Source organism: Xenopus tropicalis, chromosome 8, assembly GCF_000004195.4.
Source record: "Xenopus tropicalis strain Nigerian chromosome 8, UCB_Xtro_10.0, whole genome shotgun sequence".
Classification (NCBI taxonomy): Eukaryota; Metazoa; Chordata; class Amphibia; order Anura; family Pipidae; genus Xenopus; species Xenopus tropicalis.
In genome coordinates this window covers 25526633-25550250 of record NC_030684.2, presented here as the reverse complement: position 1 = coordinate 25550250, position 23618 = coordinate 25526633, and the positions used below count along the sequence as shown (strand labels likewise).

Below are 23618 nucleotides of genomic sequence, written 5' to 3'. Positions count from 1 at the left end.
CCAATTTCACCTAGTAACCAGGCAATTGTAGCCTCACAAAGTAATAGTTTTTGGCTGCCGGGGTCAGTGACCCCCATTTGAAAGCTGGAAAGAGGCAGAAGAGGAAAACAAATCATTCAAAAACCTATAAAAATGAAGACCAAACTAAAAAGTTACTAATAACAGTAACATATGAAAGGTTTACCTGAAGGTGAACCACCTCTTTATGCCAGGGTCGGACTGCCAGGTACCAAAGAAATTCCCATTAGCCCTTTTTTTTTATTTCCACTATAAACCTTTTTAACCTCTAGACCATTTGGCACTATCTCTGTCTCATAAGATTGGCCCCTAGTTAGAAACGTTAGTTTTAGAATGGCTAAGTCTGCCATGAATATTTAGATAGCTTGGTTAATGCCATAGTCCAGATCTGCCTGCAGACACCTGTGAGCAGCGATTATACTCAACTAGAATAGCTCAGCAGCCATGCTGTGGGCTTCAGTAGGTCCAAGAGGGTTGCTCTGACCTCTCTAGCTGTTAAGACTCCTGAGGGGGTTGTGCAAACAAAATAGAAAAAAATACGGTATTTTTTTTAGCTTAGTTTAACATAACAAACCTTTTATGCCCTACTTTTGCCAATGTGCAGAAGGGCTGTGCCGTGGTTATGGCCTCTCGTCAGACAAAATTACCTCTGTGACTGTACAGTCAATACAAAACTGCTATGTCGCCCAGTTCTGTAATAAGCTGGTAAATGATGCAGGCTGTGAGCCACACCCAAATAAAACAGACTCGTCATCTCTGCACATCACCATAAACATACCCTGAGCATTAACACTTCCCAAAGAGCACAGTAGGTATAGCAGTGAGGTTAGGGAGCTCCGTAAGTGCTATGTCACCCAAATTCAATTAAAGCCATGATTGCAGTGGAGGGAGAAAAAAGATAAAAACAAATGAAAATAAAAATAATCCTTAAAGACTTCTTCTGTAGTCTTAAATCAAGCTCTGAACAAGAACGTTTCATTAAAATCCCTGCACCGTGTCCAACAATCATTAAAGTGCCCAGAACATAAGAGTGGTTTCCATTTAGAACAACAAAAGTAACGCGGGAGGGCGGCCTGGCTGTCGGCCCCATGTATGGGTTTCATTTTCAACTCTAAACCAAAAAGGCATATGCCGTGTCTCAAAATCAAGGGGAAGTAGTGGCGGGAGCATCACATACATTCACCTTGGGCAGCTGCAGTAGGCCGCAATAAACCAGAAACAGTGGCGGTATTTCCAAGGCTCCTAGTTTCACCCATTAACAACAACAAAAGCAACTACAGAAAAGAAACAAAACACACACACAAAAACCCCAAAATCCCAGATGGCTCCGCAGAAGGATTAAACCCAAGTCAAGGAGAAGGAGGTTCACATTGAAAATGTAGGTAAGACACATAAGTGAAATGATAACACCAGCCTGCTGGTTCTTGGAAGAGCTGTGCAGTCCTCACCAAGTTAGAAGGGGAATGGCCAGGGAATATCAGGCATGACTGAGTCCTGGGAGGCAGCCGCTGTGACCTGCACAGCTAACCCCCTACCGATGGCTTTCTCTTAGGCCTTTCATGCACTGGAATGTGTTTGAGAAAGTAGCAGTACAGAATAGCTGAGCCCTCCATATCTAACCGGAGATTCTGGAGGTCCATATCTGAAGTGGGGGACTCGTCGACCAGCAATGTCTCCCCCCAACAGTCATTCCATTTAATAGGTATGCTCCCTTAAAGGATTCTCACAGCTCAGCTGTGTTTCATCTCTCCTACCCGAGGAGGCCTTAAGGTTTAAATGCAGACCAGCTGCCTTACATGGCCCCTACCCGAGGGTGCCCGCAGACCAGCTGCATCATGTACCCCTGCCCGAGGGGACTCTTAATGCTTAAACAGTCCAGCTGTGTAATGTGGCCTATTTTAGGGAACTTTTGCTGTTCTGTACTGACAACTCTCGTCTTTTTTATTTAGGGTGGAGGGGGTGGATACAGGACTCAGGACAAAGTCATGCCGCCTAACCTGAAAAAGCGGAAAGCAGTGGTACCGTTTAGTAAGGGGGAAGCAGGGACTGTAAGCTAATGGGCTCATTGGGATCTCTCTGAGCAGTTGTCTGTGGCAAAATATGTGAAGCTGCATATCCAGGAACAGAAGGGGGTTCTTAAACCACTCCCTTAATGCTGCCCTGTGCAGTACAATTTGGAAACAGATTGATTCTATTCAATCTGCTCCAAGGTATTCTCACATTTATTGTCTGTAGTCAGCAGGTCACTGTGCCAGTGATTCTGAGACTGCAACATTATAGGAAGTAAAAGGTCCCTTTAACATCTCCAAGACCAAAAGGACTTGTACAGCACAGCTGGCCTACTGGCCCTGAAAGTATTAAAGGGACAGTCAGAGAGTCCACTGTATTATTGTGGGTTGCAAGCACTGGAATCATGCTTAGTTTTCTTCTATCTCAGGGGTCCCCAACCTTTCTTACTCGTGAGCCACAGTCAAATTTAAAAAGACTTGGCGAGCAACACAAGCACCATAAAAGTTTATGGAGGTGCTAAATAAGGGCTAAGATTGGCTATTAGGCAGCCTCTATGCTCACTATTAGCTTACAGGGGGTTTTATTTGGTAGTATTTATTCAACCTAAACTTGCCACCAAGTCAGGAATTAAAAAATGACTACCTGGTTTGGGGGCACTGAGAGCAACATCCAAGGGGTCGGTGAACATGTTGCTCACGAGACACTGGTTGGGGATCACTGCTCTATCTTCTGCTAGGCAAGCAAAACAGAGGCCGCTGCAATGTGAGAAGCAGCCAGAGTGTGGAATGCTGAGCATCTGGATTTGTGGCCTCTTTCTCCAGATGCCTGGTTAAACTCACAGTGATTAGAAGCAGGCAGGAACGCTGTCACAAAGTGGATAAAAGAAACACATGGGGAGTCATGCACAGCTACTGGGACAGGGGCCAAGATGAGGGGAGGAACCACAGTGGCTGACTGGAACTGTCAAGCCTTAGAAAATATGCGAAGTCCCGTCTCTCCTCTGGTGTGAAAGATTCCAGCTTTGTACTCTAGAACTGGAAAGAGCCTGGGAGTGCGGACAGTTCCTTTGTCTCTCTTCCATTTAGCGGATTTCAATCACCACAGGCTCGAACACTCCAGCCGAGACCCTGAATCAAAGAAAATGCAGCTTAGAGATGTACTGCTCACTGTTTCCTTCTTATTAAACATGTATGTAACTATGTAACATGGCGTGGTTTGGACGGGGAGTTCTCACCACTGGGGCCTTGTTATCATCCAGATATGGTCAGATATCAGCACTACTGGCAGAATACTCCTAAAAAAGCCATGCTAAAGGCCAATTACAGCAAGATCTGATGTCCTAGATATTCTAAGGACTGGCTGATACATAAATGTTATTATATGTTTGTAAAACCTGGCGCTAAAGGAGGCCTTGAGCAAATGTTGGTCTCCTCAAGAGACCACTGCTCTAGGGAGTCACACACATACAAACAAATGTTCCCAAATGTTCCCATGGGAGAATGTTTATCTTAACTAAAGGAATGCACCACTGGGCAATCCACTGATAAACCAGCAGATGTTGCAGAACTGTCACCAACAGTGAGTGCTTCAAACAGACAAATGATTGACATGCCTTCCTAATTGCATACTGAAATGCCTTGGGTACATCTAATAAACAACAATTCCTTAGCACCCGTGGCATCTAAGGCACATAGGCATTCTTTATTACATTCTTTTGTGTCATGATATTGTCAGTGACAGGATCTCATGGTTCAGTTTTTTATTTGATCACTGTAACAGTGAGTAAAAAATTAACCACTGGGCAGCAGGGGCAGGCCAAGCCGACCAGGAGCCCTAGGCAACCTGGTTGGCTACCACACCTCTGCAATGCCTTCACGGTGGCGGGGCAATGACAATCGGCAGGGGCAATGACAAGGGAGCGCGGAATAGGGGTAGCCACAAAAGGTACTTGCCTGGTGCCCCCCATCATTGTGCCCTAGGCAAGTGCCTCTTCTGCCTACCCCTTAGTTCCAGCTGTGTACGGCGGTCATAATTCCGGCCCACTCTGGTTTCCCAGTGCCACTTGTGTCATGCAAGGCAACTAGTAACACAAGTGGTGGGTTTGCTGTAACTGACATTGCAACGTGCAAATGATAGAGGCCTTCCTGGGGCCCCAGCAGTAAATAATTTGGGAGTTGTGAGACCACACCCCATCCTTATTTATTTGAAGACGTTGGCGGCACAAGACATATTTCATGATGGAGGAGGAATTTCCAGTCATGTGTAAGGCTTGCAGGTTGGCATTACAATTAAGCTTTAGGCTGTTTACCTGTTAGCAAGCTGGATCCCGCTCAGAGTGGTTGATCCATCTCTACTGACAAACAGTCTTAGGTGACTATCTAGAAGGAGACACAGTATGCAGCATTATACACAATCCTGTTCTAAATATTACACCAAAGAACAGACAACAAAGCCAAAAACAAAAGGATGCAGATTTTGTGGCATCAGAGGAGTCACGTATATATATGTATATGGTTATGATCAATTGTTTGTTTCTTGCTGAAAAAGAATGGGAAGTTGGGATTAAACTGTGACTGTTAAAAGCTTTCAGGTCATATTGGGTTGGTTAAAGAGCTAACTGTGGCAACAGGGCAGGGATATGTGTTTTCATTATGTTTCTCTTTGCCCTGTATAACAAATATTTACTTTCTCTGACCTATATCTGTGAAACTTTGGGACTCACATAAATGCAAATCCCTGTAAACCCCCCTGAGCTAAAGCTGTAAAACACCATAATATGGCAAATAAAGCTCATACTCCTGGGGGCTTAGATTTCTGCATTGTTCATATACCACAGCAGATCAGGCACAGAGGTTAAACTTGTCATAAGAGACAGGAGGTAGACAAGGCAAGGTTCTGCGGCAACAAAAATGCCACTTTGTCTAACTTCCTTCAGCAATAATGAGGATTCAACCTCTGTACCCAGCGCAGGAGAAGGGACTAGAACAACAAAGAGCACAGAGGCCAAAATTAAGAAAGCCTTGCTACACTAATCATGCCAGGATCCATCATATCCTACACAAACCAGAACATTCCTGGAGTCTGCAGAATTGTGTACCCAAGCCCTTGTGCATTGCACTCCTTTGCTCCCTGACTGCTGAGGAATTCTCAAAGCTGCTGATATAGCTCTCTTCTTTTACCTTCGTTGTTGCTGACGTCTGTGAAGTCTTGACTCTGCATGATCTTCTCCACAATGTCATCAGCATCAATCCTGGTGTCATCTACCCACGTGGGCCGACTCTCTACAGAGTCTTTCTTCCTCCTAAGGACAGGACAAAGCATACGGACACTTGGGTAAGGCAAAAGGCAGAATATCCAAGGCTATTGTGATACTAATATCTACAGTTAGTATTAGTGGTTGTATATATAGTTTATGTGTGTGAGTGTATAGATTGGTAGGTGTGGGTTGTGTGTGCTGGGTTTACTTGGAAGGGTTGAACTTGATGGACTCTGGTCTTTTTTCAACCCTATGTAACTATGTAAAAGCTTGTGCCAAGTGATTGTGCTGCTGGCATACCATGGAAGACAGCATCTTACTGACATAACACAAACTGATAAAACACCTTGTGAAACCTGCAAAGAGGTTAGGCCATAATCTCTCAGATGTGAGTGAATGAGCCAAGGGAGAGGGTGCCAGTGTTATATCATTCCCAAAATTGGCTGCAAGCATTGCCCCTGACTAGGGCAATATGTGAACACATAATAAAAATGTTAAGTACACAGAAGCCCAAACAGCCCCCCATCAGCCCACTAAATAGTGACTGTCTATGGCATCTTACAGCAGCCCCTCTGGCATTTGCCAGAATCCACAGATTGCCAGTACGGGCCTGGATATTAATCTTGTTTTCCTTTGTCCCCTAAATCAACGGTTTATTCTAGCTAATGAAATATCTGATACGATTTGGATATTCGTAAGGATACTGTGATCCCTCCAGACTCTCATTGAAGCAGGCAGCCATTAGCATGAGGCTAATCTGCAGTCCTTTGGTGCCTAGCTGGGTACATTGCAACTGTGAAAGCTCTTAAATAAATGAGCAGGTGTATTATAAGACAGTTGCCTGCTCAGCGCTTGTCCCATTCCATAAACTACTCCAGGACATGCACACCTAATAATTTTTCAGTGAAGGGAGAGGAGGCTGAGCAGAGAGCGGTCATGCTGTTCAGTGGAATCTCTTCCTTGTAACTTGGAATAACAACAAATTCCACCAGTACAAGCCAAGTAAGGAAATCACGGGTTGTTCTGTGTCACTAAGCACTGGATCCAGACTTCAGAGAGAAATGAGCAAGAGGTTCCAGTGTGCTTCGGGTGCAGCTGAGTCACATCATTTATTCCATGGCAGTAGCTCCGAGGCACAGCATGAAACTAACGGCTCTGTCACAAACTTGACATTTAAAAGGCAGAGGGGTATTTTTGTGGCTTTTGAATTACAAAGCAAATGCATGGTAAATGTTATGAGCATACATCGTCTGCACAGAAAGTCATTACTTCCAAGTGTTTGCGCCATACACATCCCAGTCAGTGGGAGAATACTGGCACTATTTGCCTTTGCAGCATGCCTACCATTTGTTATTTGGCCACTACTGTGCTGGCCCACACAACAACAATGCAGGGAGGCTCAGAGAGACTGGAACAAGTAACAACCCATCTGTTTGACTTAAAGAAACAGTAATACTAAAAAATGAATGTGTATAAAAGTAATTACAATATAATGTACTGTTACCCTGCGCTGGTACAACTGGTGTGTTTGCCTCAGAAAGACTACTATAGTTTAGTAAACAAAGCTGCTGTGTAGCTATGGGGGCAGCCATTCAAAGGAGAAAAGGCACAGGTTCCATAGCAGATAAGCATTATATTCTACAGAGCTTATCTGTTATCTGCTATGTAACCTGTGCCTTTTCTCCTTTTTTTCCAGCTTGAATGGCTGCCCACATGGCTACACAGCAGGGTATTTATATAAACTAAAGTAGTGTTACTGTAGCAAACACAGCAGTTTTACCAGTGCAGGGCAGCAGTACATTACATTTGAATTATTTTAACACCATAAAATGAAATCGTTTTACTGTTCCTTTAAGACACAGTATTCCACAATGAGTCAACGATAGACATCACTGCTATAGCACGTACCCTAAACAAGGTTCAGTCAGATAACACACTGCCTGTGGAATTATTCTACCAGTGCCTGACATCTCTCACCTAGTGATGTGGCCCATGGCCTACAGTGCTCCCTAAGGCTGATGTCCATCAGAGAAAAGCTAAGGGTGCCAAGTTCCAAAAATCACCCCTGCTGCCTTTTATGGGAAAATCCATAACTATTATTAGATATGAGATATTGCAGCACAATACTGGATGCCGCTTATTGCAGGGAGCCTTTCACACAGCACAATGGTTGCAGGAAAGATCATTATTGTAATGTGTATGGCCACCTTATGAAACATATGCATTGTGGCCCTAGCCCAAAACTGGACATGATTTTTGCATCATGATATAAAGGAAGAAGGCACACGAATAACCAACAGGAAATCCCTACACAAGCACAAATCTGAATACAGTAGGTATAATTCTACCTGGAGTGTCTGTCTGAGTGGAGGGGAGGCCGAATAGGCCGTGGAGGCTTTTCCAGCTTAACATCTCGTTCGGGTTCAGTCCCGTCGGCTGTGAGGCTGAGACACCCTGAGACGCTACTGCTGGTGGACGTGTTACGCCTGTGAGTCAGGTCGGACATGCTGGAGCAGCGAGAATGTTCAGAACTGTGACCTGCACAGAAAAAGAGCACATTGCAAACGTATTTAGTGATAGATACCTGCCGGACTTAAGGTGATATGCTGGAATATGAACAGAGACTCTTTGCAAGAAGGATAAACAACACTTGTGAGATGCTTACCTGACACTTTTGATTGCTGACTGGCCTGGCTAGAGTTCCGGGAATGCCCTGAATGGGACGTTTCCTCTGGGCTCGATAGGTTTTGCTCGGTTTCGTCAAATCCACCTGAAAATATAAAAAGACAATAAAATAAATGTGGATAAATTAAATACTGACTTTAATCCATAGATGGCTTGCACACCAAACATTAAAAGCTGCCTGATGGATTTCGTCCACAAGGCACATAATCATAGTCTATACAGAAACATTTACAACCGCTCTATTTAAAACACGTATCAGGATATTATGTCATAAACCCCATTACACTTTAACCCTTTAATGCCTTCAGAAATGGAGCAAAGGTTTACAGTTACTATTATCTAATCAAGATGATACAACATTTTTTTTTTCTTTTTCACTTCACTTTAAATATTTTCAATAAAATGTAGTTTGTATGAAATATAATAGGCTTGAATAGGAAAAAAATGGGCGAGTTGTTCTTATACTTTGAAGTTTTGGAGGATCTAAACTGTCCTCCTCTGTTGGCGCGGGACTTGGGGCTGTTTGCACTGGGGTGAGTTTTGTTTTTTGGCCCTCCATTGTAATTGCATTACCCCCTCTCAGCGCTGGACCTAAGGTACAAACCTGGGTCAAGAAATACCTGTTTGAATTAATGTCGGCTGAGCCACACTTTATTTGAATACTGTGGACAATGTTCTAGGTCTGTATTTCTAATGTGTTTATCTATAGTACTGGTCCTGCAGCTGCTCTGTATAATGCACAAGCCATCCAGGACTAGGCCATACCTGAGCTCAGCATAGCCTGCCGGCTTCGGTTCTGCCGTACGGTGCCACCCGCCGATCTCACAGTCCCTTCCCCTTTACATGTCATCTGTAATGAGGAGTCTTGTCCTGGAGGGGAAACTGTTTTGGCTGTAGATAGAGGTCTGAAGAAAGTGGAAAAAGAACAAGTTGTTAGCATGAAATAATGTAAATTCAGTATGTTATAAAGACATAGTGGTTCATGCTGTGTCTTTATAAAATAGCTTAATATTTATACTACTCAGGTATTTTTTTTAATTGATTTGAGAGAGAGGGAGCTGCCATGCTTTCATTCTTTAAAAAAGCCATTTTATTTTTATAGTTTAAATCAGTAAAAACGTGTTCAGATTATAATAAAAACTCTGCAGGATAGTTGCTTAGCATAGGCAAGCGACAGCTTTACAGCAGAGCCATTACTCAGACAAGGGAGTTGCCTTGCTTGTATGTATATGTATGAATAATTTTATTTATAAAGCGCTACTTATGTACGCAGCGCTGTACAGTAGAATACATTAATACAAACAGGGGGTTAATAAGATAATAGATAAATACAAAGTATAACAATAAATACAAATAAATACAAGATACAGTTACAGTTGCAATAAGTTAAGAGTCAAAGACACACGAGGATGGAGGTCCCTGCCCCGTAGAGCTTACAATCTATATGGGAGGGTAACTTACAGACACAAATAGGCAAATATAAGTGCTGTAGGTCACAGTGGGTGACACTACAATATAAGTGCTATTTCCCAGATCAGGTGCTGGGCGAGTGCTCCAAAAGGTAGTCTTTTAGTTTGGTTTTAAAAAGACTGGGGGAGGATTCTCTACGGAGGACATCAGGGAGGGAATTCCAAATGTAAGGGGCAGCAAGGCAGAAGGGTTTAAGGCAGGAAACCGCAGTAGTAGTGGGGGGCGCAACCAAACGGTTGCTCTGCGTGGAACGAAGGAGTCGGCCAGGAACGTACGGAGACACAAGGGAAGAGATGTAGTGGGGAGCAGAGGAATGGAGGGCTTTGAAGGTTAAGAGAAGAAGTTTGTAGGATATTCTTTGTTTAACAGGAAGCTTTACTAAGGTGTAAAAGCCTATATATAAGGAAGCAATAATGGAAGATCAGATGTAGGCAATGCTGTCACTTACGTCTTAAAGCACGGGTCACCAGAGAGCAGCGACATCCCAATAATTACCTGTCAAGAAAAGGCACGTTACAAGGGATTTCACAGCAGAAAGTGCGGTTAATGAGCAGATGCATGACCATAGAGCAAAAAAAGACCTGCTACCTTTAGAATGGAGTTGTCCTGCCTTGTGTTCCTGGTATCATAACCTTCCAGCAGGCAACAGCGGGCTGTGGAGCCAGAACCAGCAAACTCAGCCAGATTGAGATCAGCAAAGCCCAGCTGAAAAGAAGAACATGATAAAAATGGGTTAGAGTAGTACAATGTGAATGTGATTTTCAAGTAAATATATATATATATATATATATATATATTTATATCAATAATATATATAAGCTCACTCAGATGCAGAAAGATACGAAAAGTCAGAGATGTGGTAGTACAGAGCTACATGTTTCACATAGTGGAAATAAAGGTTTCATCTTAATTAATCCAGCACTGCACAATGCATGGAAAGGCAGGACTGTGAGACATGTTTACCATTTAGGCAAAGGCTGCCTTCAGTCCTGTGTATCCCTGTACATTCGCCTACTTGCGTCATGTTAGGTTATTAGCAGGGGGCCCATATCCCACAACCCTGGCAGGAAATACATGAAGGAAGAGCATAGAAGGATGCTCTGGCCGAGTCTCTTTCACTTCCTTCTCACAGCTGCTGATTCCGAATTGCTTGCTGTGCCATTTTCCCCTTCAATAACATTGAAGCACTGTTGCTGATATCTGCCCCAGTGCAGTATGCAGGAATATAATGTATGTACTAAACATGCAGAAAGCTGCAGCAACTCCTACTTCGTCGCTTGGCACATAGCATTTTTTATCTTGATGGATAACTGGGACCTGACAGAATCACAGGGTGGCCTGATAGGTAAAAGTATTACCACCCCAAGTGAAAAATGCCCAGACAGTTGGGCAGTATAACCAAAATTGGCCAAAATTCCCAACCAAATTTGGGCATGTATGGTTAGTTTTAAATCCGCAACAAAGGAGCTCTGCATATGGCTGCAGCACCAGGGTCCTAAGGGCTCTCTGACAGTGAAGGTACATGTCTTTCAACTCAAAACACTTTGCTGTGTATCATTTCTAGTCTTACTGAGACTTTGGTTGCCCTTCAAAGGGGTGGTTTAATGTAAGTTGACATAAGATAAGAGTTTGCCATTTGAATGCTGCAGTTCACTAATTAAGCTGAGTTGTGGTTAGGGAAAAAGCACTGATAGTGCAAAATGTAAGATCTGCTAAACCACTAAATCTGTTCTCAGGCAGTCAGGCAGGGTAGGCAGGGTGGCAGATTTCCGTGAAACCATCAGCTGCCAGGGCACACACACTGTACTGTAACTGTACTGATATTAACCTTGTGCAGGGGGCTCTGGGGACGATAGGGATATAACTGATTTATGACCATACACGCTTACCTTTGAATATGTTTTTCCTCCCTTCAGTTCCTGTAACAGGAAAGCACAGATTAGGATATGCATTGTGACGGCATAGGGACACACGCTGCTCAGGGAGCAAACAAGTATGGGCTGTATATATTCGTAACAGAAAAAAAACTAGACAGATCTTCAGCTTTTGCATATCTGCATGGCTGTAAAGGAACCAGCGCAGTCTGCAGTATGTATCCTAAACCGACTCCTACTAAGCCGCCCAGAATGCAGATATAATGCAGTACAGCAAACAGGTGAGAGCCACATATCCCAAAGACAGAACCTTGCTATGATAAAATAAATATCTGTTTTTTTTAAAGCATTAACATATCAAGCAGTTAACTGACACTGACTAAATTCAAATCCTGAAGTCTAACATTGCACATACACACAACCCACATATTACAGGCACAGCATCTCACACAAAGCATTCCCACACACTCACTGTAAGACAAAGCATCCCACACAATCCAGCATCTCCCATTAATAGCACCCAGCTTTGCTCATTGCCACACACCTAACAGCCACTTTCATATACAGTATGGGTATGTGACCCATTATCTAGAATGCCCGGGACCTGCGGCTTTTCTGGATAGGGGATCTTTCCGTAATTCGAATCTTCATACCTTAAGTCTACTAAAAGATTATTTTAACATTAAATAAACCCAATAGGATTGTTTTGCCTCCAATAAGGAAAAATTATATCTTAGTTGGGATCAAGTACATGGTAATGTTTTATTATTACAGAGAAAAAGGAAATCATCTTTTAAAATTAGATTTATTTTCTTATAATGGAGTCTATTAGAGATGGCCTTCCCATAATTTGGAACTTTCTGGATAATGGGTTTCAAGATAATGGATCCCATACCTGTACATTCAGATTCCTCTGTAAACTTCAGGGTCATTCCATACACACACACATATATATATATATATATATATATATTTGTAGCAGTACAATCTTATTAGGAAGAATTGGAGTGCAAGAAGTTTCTTGCTAAGTGCAGACAAATAGAGCACAGCTTAGAAATGCTGCACATCAAATATTTGTTGTTTGTGCCACTGCCTCCAGGCACATAACTCTGACAATGATTTGTGTTCGAGTTACAGTAGACATAAAAGGTGCTTTAGTTTTGGATTATCATTGCAGGAATGTAGAATGTAGAGATCAGCTGGTTCCTGACGTGCAAAGACCCTTGTCTCTAATGAGACATAAAGAAACCAGCACAAAGGTGTGAGTGTGAAACCTCCCATGAGGTGCTGTTCACCCTTGAATTTGGGGTTTACAATCATTGTTATTGTTTTATTGCTGAAAGACAGTAAAGGTCCCCATACATGGGCCAATTCCAGCTGCCGATATCGGCCCCTTAGACCGATTTGGCAGATAATTGGCCCGTTTATGGGCACTACTGATGGGCCTGCCCGACCGATATCTGGCCTGAAATCGGCCGCGACAAATCTCCTTTGTCACGGGCAACTAATCTCCCCGAACTACCATCCCACCGGCGAAAATGTAAGTCGATGGTGGGATGGCACACGCTGCATAGGTGATTTCAGCAAATCGACGAAGTTGCCTCGCGAGGCATTTTCGGCGATTTGCCGAAATCGCCTGTGCAGCGTGTGCCATCCCACCGGCGACTTACATTTTCGCCGGTGGGATGGCAATCCGGGGAGATTAGTCGCCCGCGAACAGGGAGATTTGTCGCGGGCGACTAATCTCCCCGTGTGCCAGAGCCCTTAGGTGACACCTTGTGATTATTCTGATTATCAGTAGATCATTATCTCACCAGCACTCACATAATAATGTCCATGAAATGTGCCATTTGGGCAGCCACCTGGACCTTCACTTGAGCACAAAGAGTGCATGGAGCACCAGCTGGGACAATGTACCTGAGCCCTAACATAGGCAGAATATTCTCTGACCCTACCCACCGTCTATTTATTTTTCTCACCTTTCGCACAGAGACTCTGCAGACGCAGGGGTCCAGCACACCAGTGGCAGGGTTAGCACTCATCTTGCACACAAAGTTGAACTTCTTCCTCCAGTGTACGCAGTTTTCCTGCACCTCCTCCCTGCATGAGAAGAAAGCAGCAATCAGTTGGTTCAGTTCAAAGCATTCAATTCAGGTTGCAAAGAGCATCCTGTTTATATACATTTGCAGGGGCGCTGCCATATTGCTTTGGCAATTGCTGTGGCAATCTCAATATACCAATGCAGCTGTTCTCCTAGGGATCAAATGTGCATCCTTATAGTTACACTTGTAGGTTTTAGAATATAATAACAGCCCAGACAGAGACATGCCTGGAATGAGAGACCATTCATTCTATGACAAGAAGGTCACGTTACCCAGCCCGTAGGCATAAGGCATCAGGCACAGTGATTCTCTGCTTATGAATTTTAATGCTAGGATGCCAGTAGCACTGGCAGATTTCAGTGTGGTCACATAAAGCTTATAAGGGACCTCACCATGATATTAAAGGTTGCCATACACAGGCCAATAAAAGCTGCCGATGGTCAGACGGACCTGCCTGACCAATATTTGTCTGAAAATCTGTCAGATGTCCATCGAGCGGGCTTAAAAATCCTGTCAGGGCGAGGAGCACATCGGCTTGTTGATGCGGTCCTCACCCCAATGCACTGCATCATGTCAGTGTGATCTGAATGTTTGCCCCCCTGGGCCAATCCAATATCTGTCAGTACATGGCCAGTTTAAAGGTAGCCATGCACGGACTGATTCTAGCTGCCGATAGCTGTCCTTTAGACCAATTCGGCAGCTTATCTGCCCATGTACGGGCACTACCGACGGGCCTGCCCAACCAACATCTTGCCAGATCTCGATGATGGGCCCGCCTGACCAACATCTGACCTGAAATCGGGCAGGTTTGAATTTTCAGTCAGATCAGGGACTGCATCAGCTCGTTGATGTGGTCTCCGAACCAACTGCATCTATACCCGCCGTTCAAATCAGCCCGATATCACCCACTCATAGATGGGGATATTGTGAGAAGATCCGCTCGCTTGGTGACCTCGCCAATCAATTAGATCTTACTGTGTATGGCCACCTTAAGAGGCAACTACAGGGCAAAGGCACAGACAAAAGGCTTTGGCTTGACTTGGCTGAGGAAGTGCCTCTCACTTTGAAGTGACTGCACCTTATTTACCAAACAATCGAAGAGACCAAAAATAGAGCATCATTAGAGAAGCTGTGGTTACTGCAGGTCACTTTGGCTCTGGAAGCCATTTAGTTGGTCGTTCTCCTCTAGGGCTGCTTTACATTTCAAAGCTGCTAACAGAATTAAAATAAAGGGGCTGAGAGGTTATGATTGTGGGCTACTGCAGGGGCCAATAACACACGGCTGTCTAATGGAAACTTTATGTGCTGCAGGGTTCTGCGCCACAAGGCCATATCCTAATAGGGCTGCAAGCACAGCAAATGGCTAGCATGTGACTGCAACTGACAGTAGAGCAAACTGCTACATCTAAGCATGACTTCCTGCCCGACACAGCTGCCTGCACACACTCAGTAACTCACATACACAACTAACAGTAAGGGAGAAAGGGGATAGGATGGAGCATCGATCCTCCCTCGGAACCCCATGCTTACCTTTACAGCGCTGGAGGGGGGGCACAGCGCAATTGCACTCTCTGCACTAGCAGAGCTGAATTTCCGGTTTAAAACTTTAACAACTTTAAACAGCTTTGCCGCCCCTGAGGTGAGTTTCTCAACTTGCCTAATGGTAGCAGTGCCCCTGGGATGGAGACACGTGGGTCCTAAGCCCATTTCTGTGTGCCCCATGCTCTGCAATCCTCCAGCGATTTCCTTTGCCAGGTACCCTAGGCTCTGCCAAACAGAGACTCTATTGTGAATTGTTCCCTATCCAACCCCCAACTCCCTGCTTATATGACAACAATATTTTACATTTCTTTTCCATTTAAAGGGGAAATCCTCTCAAATAACAAAAAGAAAAAAAAATGTAATTACATGCAACTTTCCGATATACTTTCATCACACAAAGTTATTTGTAAATGTAAATGCTATTGAAAGCAGTATCTGTATTTCTGTTCAGCTTGTCCTGACTACGGAAACAATGTAGCAAGACGTTCGCTCTCCTCCAGCCAAGGCTCCAATTCCCACTCCCCCTGTGTGCTTCCTCACAGTAAGTATGTATGTAAGGAATCGAGGGAACTGGAGTCTTGACTGGAGGACAGCTTGCTTCTGCAAAAAAAAGGCCAATGGCATTCCTCCACTGCATATAGAATAACACAATAAGGTGGCCATACACGCTAAGATCCGCTTGCTTGGCGATCTTCTCCTGATATCCCCACCTATGGGTGAGTGATACCGAGCTAATTCTGTCATTTGGCCCTGGGGCCAAACAATCCAATTGGAATGGCGGGTATAGACGTTGGTTTGGGGACCGCATCAACGAGCTGATAGAGTCCCCGATGCGGACAAAAAATCAAACCTGCCGATCGAGATCTGGCAAGATGTTGGTTGGGCAGGCCCGTCGGTAGTGCCCATACATGGGCCAATAAGCTGCCGAATCGGTCTAAAGAACCAGCAGTAACATTATTTGTGTAGGATAAACTGGGTGCAGCTTTTTGAGAAGCTGTGCACAAAAGAAAGGAGAAACTGATGCAACTGCAGCTGGGGACACACTGAACTGTAAAAGCAGGAGCCTAAATCAGTGGCAGCACGCCCTGCTGCTTCTAGGGGATACCCTGGGGCACACTGGCAGAGCATGCTAATGAGCAGATGACAGTAATGCCATATGAAGGGGCATGTGGGAGATAATCAGGCGCTCACCCTAAGCGAGAGGCAGAAAGCATGTTGGGAGGAAACATGCTGCAGCAAAAGGGGGGTACGGAGGCCCATGGGAAAAGACAGGGAGCACTTAGCCACAAATGTACGAGTCATCAGAACTGTAAATACGCAAACTGGAACTGCTTTATGGGCAGAGGCAACCAAGCGTAAAGTGAATCCTCTGTGTATGTCCGATGGCTTTGTGACGTGGGAGAACGTCCTGCTGCTTTGTTCTGATCGTTTATTATTTGGGATTCATCATTTGTGAACTCCATAAATCTGTTGTGTGCAGTCGCTCCTCTTATACAGGGTGGGTGGTTATATACAGGAAATGCAGGGAGTTGTCGTTGATAGTAGCCAACACAACTGCACTGCAAAGCCACATCTGCAACCCTTCTGCGGTCTATACAAGTGTGCTGTGCAATGATAGCCATGAGTCCAGTGCTAGGTGAGAATGCATTATTTATATTCATTCCAAATCGTTCCATTAAACAGACATGTCAGCTCTAGATCCCTGCTGACATACAGAATGTTTAAGAGCTGCACTTTCGGCAAATCCCCTCTCAGCACAGTGCTGCCCATCCATCAGGGCTTAAAGCAACAGTAACACCAAAACATGAATATGTATTAAAGTAATTAAACTATTATTATACTGCTGACCTGCATTGGTGAAAGTTGTGGTTTTGCTTCAGGAAGACTACTAAAGATTATATAAACAAAGCTGCTGTGTAGCCATGGGGGCAGCCATTCAAAAGCAGAATAGGCACAGGTTATTTAGCAGATAACAGATAAACACTATAGAATACAATGGTGTTTTATCTGTTACCTGCTATGTAACCTGTGCCTTTTCACCTTTTTCCAGCTTCAATGGCTGCCTCCATGGCTACATAGCAGTTTATTTATATAAACTTTAGTAGTGTTCCTGAAGCAAACACACCAGTTTTACCAGTGCAGGGCAACAGTACGTTAAGTTTTAATTACTTTAAAACACTTTAATAATTTGGTGTAATTGTCCCTTTAACTCCAGCAGGGGATGCTGGGATCTGTAGTTCAGCAGAAATTGAAGAGCTACAAAATCACAAACCATAGAGGAGAGGAGGCTTCACAACAAGCCTGTTTATCCCACTTAGATTGATCTATGACCCTACAGCTTGCCACAAAGTGATACCGAGTCATTAATCTGATAATCCGGAGGTGCTGAATCATGGCTCTGTTCTTTCAGGGCAAAGCATTGGGGCATCAGTAAGAATGGCTTAGACCAAAGGGAACAAAATGTACTGATATTATGAAGGTAGAATTTAAAGGCAAAGCATGACCTCCTTTTTATAATTGTGCACAGGGCAGCTGTAAGACTTCCCCCAGCTAGCAGCACTATGGTGCTTAATATGGACTTGAAATCAGAGGGCCTGCTGGAGGATTGAGCAAATGAAGGCTGACTGCGCATTTATGTGGCATAAATGGGAGTGGCACAGTTGCGCTGTCTCATTAGACTGTTCAAGAGACGCTGTTAACTTTTTATACACAGCTAATTACTGCTAAACATCCATGATGTGACATTCTGCTACCACTGAATGGCTTATTTCAGCCTCTGTGCGGCTTCTTAATCTCTACAGCTGAAATCATTAACCACATTAGCAGCACTATGGGCGGCACTGCAGTATACATAGGCTTTAAAGTGACCACAGGCATCAGGCAATTCTAACCCAAATCTCCCGATGTGACTGTGTAGGGCCAAAATAAGCCAACAGGCTAAATTAAATCAATTTGGTATCAAACAGGCATCATTTGGGACACCCTGATTTCTGCTACATTGTCTCTGTAGTCAGGCAGGCAAAGAATAGAACAGCAAAGGAGACACATATGCTGCTTTTAGTAGAAATTACACTTGCAAATAACTCTTTTACATTTATTTATACTGGAAAGTTGCTTAGAATTCAATTTTCTTTAATTAGGCAAAAAAACAACAAACATTCAATTTTTGGCAGAGTTTCCCTTTAAGGGGTGGGATAGCTGTAAGGTGGAATGTACTTAAATCAGACTTTTCTTGCAACTTGGGTGATGCCTGCCCATAAATCTGAGATCTTAGCGACACAGCAAGTTACTCACTACTTCCAATGACATTGATTTAAGAGCCATTTTTAAGATCTCAGCACTCTCATCTTACGGATCATTGGATTGGATAAGCCTTTCACCTCCTGAAGATGTTCAAGCTAATTCAGGAACAATTTAATGAATAAATTTATACAGCCAATTATAAAAAATAACTCAGAGCCTCAACCCCAAGTCGTCCTTGTTTGTCACTTGTGACTTATCCAGTAAGTTCTACAGCCATAAAGGTGGGAGGCCATGCAGCTGCGCTGGGGCAGGGAAAGAGTTGCCTAAGGGCACATTCCTGGAATGCTTTAAGGATGGAAGAAGGTCAAAGTCCAAGCATACAAACCAGGAGTGAAAGGATAGACAAGGTAAAATATGGGAAGATACATACTAACAACTCAGTGGTAGGACCCATATACACATGCCTTTGTAACAGCATTGCCCACCTGTCTGCTATTCTACATTCTCCATTGTTGCTCACAGACTTATCCGCACTCCTATACAAGCACCATTGTCTGCCATATATACCTGGTATCCCACAGCCACAGTCCCTTCCCAGAGGCTATTATCCCCCACTGTTACTATAGGCACCATCTCTCCCTACTATACCTGCTATCCCACAGCCACAGTCCCTTCCCAGAGGCTATTATCCCCCACTGTTACTATAGGCACCATCTCTCCCTACTATACCTGCTATCCCACAGCCACAGTCCCTTCCCAGAGGCTATTACCCCCACTGCTACTATAGGCACCATCTCTCCCTACTATACCTGCTATCCCACAGCCACAGTCCCTTCCCAGAGGCTATTATCCCACTGCTACTATAGGCACCATCTCTCCCTACTATACCTGCTATCCCACAGCCCCAGTCCCTTCCCAGAGGCTATTATCCCCTTACTGCTACTATAGGGCACCATCTCTCCCTACTATACCTGCTATCCCACAGCCCCAGTCCCTTCCCAGAGGCTATTATCCCCCCACTGCTACTATAGGCACCATCTCTCCCTACTATACCTGCTATCCCACAGACCCAGTCCCTTCCCAGAGGCTATTATCCCACTGCTACTATAGGCACCATCTCTCCCTACTATACCTGCTATCCCACAGCCACAGTCCCTTCCCAGAGGCTATTATCCCACTGCTACTATAGGCGCCATCTCTCCCTACTATACAGGCTATGCTGCAGCTGGCTAGCAGTACTATAGTAGATGCATCAGAAGGAATAGATATGTATTTATTAACATTTGTTCCACAGACCATGCAATCATATATTATGATTTGACTATACTTATATGGCCAAATGCTATTGATGTTCACATAGAGGTTTCCACTAAGAGGACCAACTGACATCTAATGTGACAGTATGTCAAGATTGCCATGAAAGTCCAATAGGTATAGCAATATGAGGCAGTAAAGTGTCCAACTACATTTTTTTTTTTTTACATTTTTATACCGCCTGCAAATATGGAGAATTTATCAAACAGGCAAATAACTAGTGACTCAGTAAGTTAATTTATACATGAGCCTGTGCCCATATAAACAGTATGAAAGAGACACAAAAGTGCCAAGCAGGTTACAGAAGACTTGAGAATCCTACAGGAGAAACCCCTGAGTTCCAGAACATTCAGAATAGGAAACACAAACACAGATTCTAACAGCACAGCAATTGCCCTAAGGGGCTCCCCTTGCCATCAGGGAGTTAGACAACCTAGCAATAAAGTGCCCTGACTTCTTCTGCCATACAGGAGGGGCCCCTTTAAGGATCATTCTTCCCAATCACACACGGCTATTCTTTCAGGCCCTCGCAGGGGGTTCTGGGTAATTGCCTGTTTGTGAAAACAAAGGCGCACTATAGAAGCAGCAGCATGGAATTCCTCCAAACTCCGGCAAAACAATGACGGCCCTTCCTCCTCCTCGTTTGTGGAGAAAGACACAAAGGCACGACAATGAGGGTGCCACAATCTCCCTTCTGTGTGATGGAGAAGACCTGAGGGGGCAGCTGCCTGGTACAGGACCAATGACAGAAGCAGATTTAGGATCCATGCACCTGCCTATAAACAGAGAGCGGGGGGAGGTGACTCCGACCATGGGAATCGTAATGCTACAGCAGGTGACACACATTTCTATATGGCCACGGACAGATGGGTGGTTTGCTTTGCCTTCAAGCTGCAGAGCATTCTGGTGCCATTCATATGTTCCCGGAAGCAGCAGCTAGGATAAGGGTCTGTGTTGGTACATAGGGCAGTAACCACTGAAACCAGTGCTGGCATTGGCATTACAGGAGTTTAATACGAGTGGTGGCCTTTTGTCCCACCCTGGTAATAGAGAGAATCCATAAAACCACTCTGGCTCCCCCTTGTTCATATGGCATTCACCTAACCCTAAGTCAGAGATCAACATCTCCAACACATGTACATTGGGCACCCTTGGGGATGGTGTTCTCTATGGGTATGCCAATGCAATAGGAGCTGCTATATTGCTGAGTGACTATAGAAACTTAACGTATATTAAGTGAATTCTCCATGTGAATAGTGACCCCTTCCAGTCTCTAAAACAAAAGTGCAAAGAGAATACTTTGGAGATGCTGTAGGCCAAAACAAAAGAGGACAGACAAGTGGTATAGTGTATTTAGGTCAGGAAGATTGTGTAAGGAAAACATGAGCTGGAAGCTCCGTGGGTAAGTGATTAATCGGGAAGGCTTGGAGGCAATATCTCATTACTTAAACCACAACAGAGGCAAGGTCAGGCCAAGAAATACCAAGCATTGAGAATTAACTGGTGTTGACATAACAAGCAGCCTTGTCACTTAATCTGTGGTCAGAGAGTAGCCTTTGGCCCTATTAACAGCACATTTTAGGGTCACCAGTGTATTTGTTAGTGGTGTGTTGTATCAGGCAGCTTCGTATCACACCCAAGGATCAGCAGAGCAGTGAGTGTGTACAGCAGATCAGATGGATACCATCACTAAGTGACTTATCAGGGTCACAAAGCAGGGGGGGAGGCTGCTTATAATCACCAGGAGGTGACAGATGGGCCACAAAGAGACACAGCCAATGTAAATGGGATGTTCTTACATTTTGAGAAATAGGGATTACAGAAACTGGTATATATCCTCTGTGACTGTATGGCATTGGTGGCTTCTTTTTTCTTGTCAGCAATGAAGATGTTAAACACCATAGTTTCCATAGTGAACTCAGTTGTACTGGAACCCTGCTGTTATTTAACTTTTTTTTTAGAGTGTTGTGATCCAAAATAGCTGCAAATAACAATGTGCCAAGCTTACACAACAAGGAAAGGGGGGGGGGGGGAGTTACATGGCCTTACCAAGCACATTAAGGGAGATGAACTGGGAGTTTACAAGGTGCAGATCTGTATAAATTGCATTCAGATGTCAGTGCTGCAGCCAAAATTATCCCTTTCACACCCCAATTAGTGGGATCACATTTCAGGGAATATTTTAATCACAACAAAGAACTTTTGCAGTGTCCTTCTCCCACTCCAGTTCTTTTTGGCAAGGGGGGCAAGTTTTTTTACTCCTTGCTTGTCTATTCCATGTCTGTTTGTTTAGCTGTTGTTTATACAGACACAAAAGTCATGTTCTTGTCCAGTTCTGTCCAGTCTCGAGCATCACCTTTCCAGTGTACAAGGGCTACAATGGTAATACTCCCTGGCAGACAAAAGACTTTTTGTAGAACTGGGTTAGATGCTAAATCACAATTAAATTTAGACCTGGGTAGAACTACATTTAAAGCAGACCGTGTGACTGCTGGGGGGGGGGGCTGTTTAGACTGTTAGCTCTTTTGGGAGCCTACCACGCTGGGCCATCCAATGCCAACATGCTATACCAGTTGTACCAGCTCTGTTCCTAACAAGAGTCCTGGTAGTAAACATGGCATAAACTTACAAATACAATTTTCCATGCTGATAAATCAGTTGAGGGAAAGCATTTTTATGCACTGCTTATCTTTCCCTTATGCTTGGAGCATCCTTTGGTTATTACTGAGGGCTGAATGGCATTGGGTTACTCAAACTGATGTTCATAAGCTAGTGATAATTTACACACTGACTGCAAACATTCTCATATACCCTCATTTGCTAATCTGGGGGGTTGGATAGGTTCCCTTTGGTTACAGGGCCAGGAGGAATCCATCTGAACATAGACGGGCAAATGTTGGGCACTCCAGATGCTCTAAAACTACAATTCATAGATTTCCCACATCAGTCGAGCTGCTACACGAATGCCACCCGATTCTCCCTATTGTTTCCCTACTTCCAGGGCTGATATGAACTGTTCATTCCTTAGATAAGCTCCCAAGCAAGGCGCTGGATCCCAGGAGCCGAGCGGCAGGAAGGATTGTTATGATAATTTGGTAACTTCCTAAATCAACAGGAATCTGGGGAGGAAGGACAAAGGGACACAAATGTCATGGACACTTTATCTCAGCGACATTTTGCACATTCAGCAAAGCCAATGCACAGCCGACAACTAGCTTTTCCATTATCATTTTCAGTACTATTATTGCTAAGTTTCAGTTTGGATACTCATATTGTGAATATATATCTGGGCATTTCCGTGGTCTCCAGCTTGCTGGGATTTAATTGTTGCCTGCTGTACATTGTAAATTCAGGAAATCTAGACTTTACTTTTATCCATGAGGTGCAAGATCAGACAAAATGTTGAGCTCAGCACCAGAATCCAAACACTTGTTTGAACTATAGAACCACAGCTCTAAAAGAAACATATACACAATTCATAGTTCCATACAGACATACAGGCACAGAATTTTGGATCACAGACTATTCTTTTTTTCCGTGTTACCACTAAACCACAACAAAGCATGCCAGTATCAACTTTGCTAGCTATAAAAGAACCCTTGAATTGTCTTATTTTAGGTACAAGCTACACAGGCAACTAAAGCTGGCCATAAATATCTGCTTGTTTTGTGAGGTTGCCCGCTTTGATAATTTTACCCCCCAGAATCACGACAGGGACCCATGCAGCCCCTGCAGGAGTGGACTGCATCTGATGTGCAAAAGATATCTATTTAATGGATGACCAGTAATTGGTGAGACAGTTCATGGTTTTGGACCTATAGAAGATCTGAATAAAAAGAATTTCAGCCAAAGGGATCCGCGTTGGACATTATTATCTACCTTCTTGTGAAATATTTTTGCAAAGGAAAGTACCTTCATGTGCCAAACTTCTGATGGGCAGGTGTATTGATTTTCTGACAACATATCAGCAGTTAAGTAGATAACAGCAATATTGCAATACAAAGTGAAAGGTGGTGCTGGTTACAGTGCAATCCTTCATAAATTCCCATTATAGCTATGGCCAGGACTATCCTGTGCTGTGGAACCGTCCTTCTATTTACAAAA

The 23618-nt window shown here is 43.9% G+C and overlaps 1 protein-coding gene across 3 annotated transcripts in view; it reads right to left on the bottom strand.

The window, feature by feature from the left end:
• Positions 1–261: 261 nt before the first annotated feature.
• Positions 262–23618, bottom strand: part of fam102a (family with sequence similarity 102 member A) — a 38520-nt gene continuing 15163 nt past the window's right edge. For all 3 annotated transcript variants that reach the window (XM_012960357.3, XM_012960356.3, NM_001097168.1), the window contains 10 exon segments: positions 13293–13413; positions 11329–11358; positions 10028–10144; positions 9888–9934; positions 8735–8874; positions 7950–8054; positions 7633–7822; positions 5208–5329; positions 4337–4406; positions 262–3155 (listed from right to left, as the gene is read on the bottom strand). In XM_012960357.3, the coding sequence (XP_012815811.1) occupies positions 3110–3155; positions 4337–4406; positions 5208–5329; positions 7633–7822; positions 7950–8054; positions 8735–8874; positions 9888–9934; positions 10028–10144; positions 11329–11358; positions 13293–13413 (988 nt within the window). In that variant the 3' untranslated portion in view covers positions 262–3109.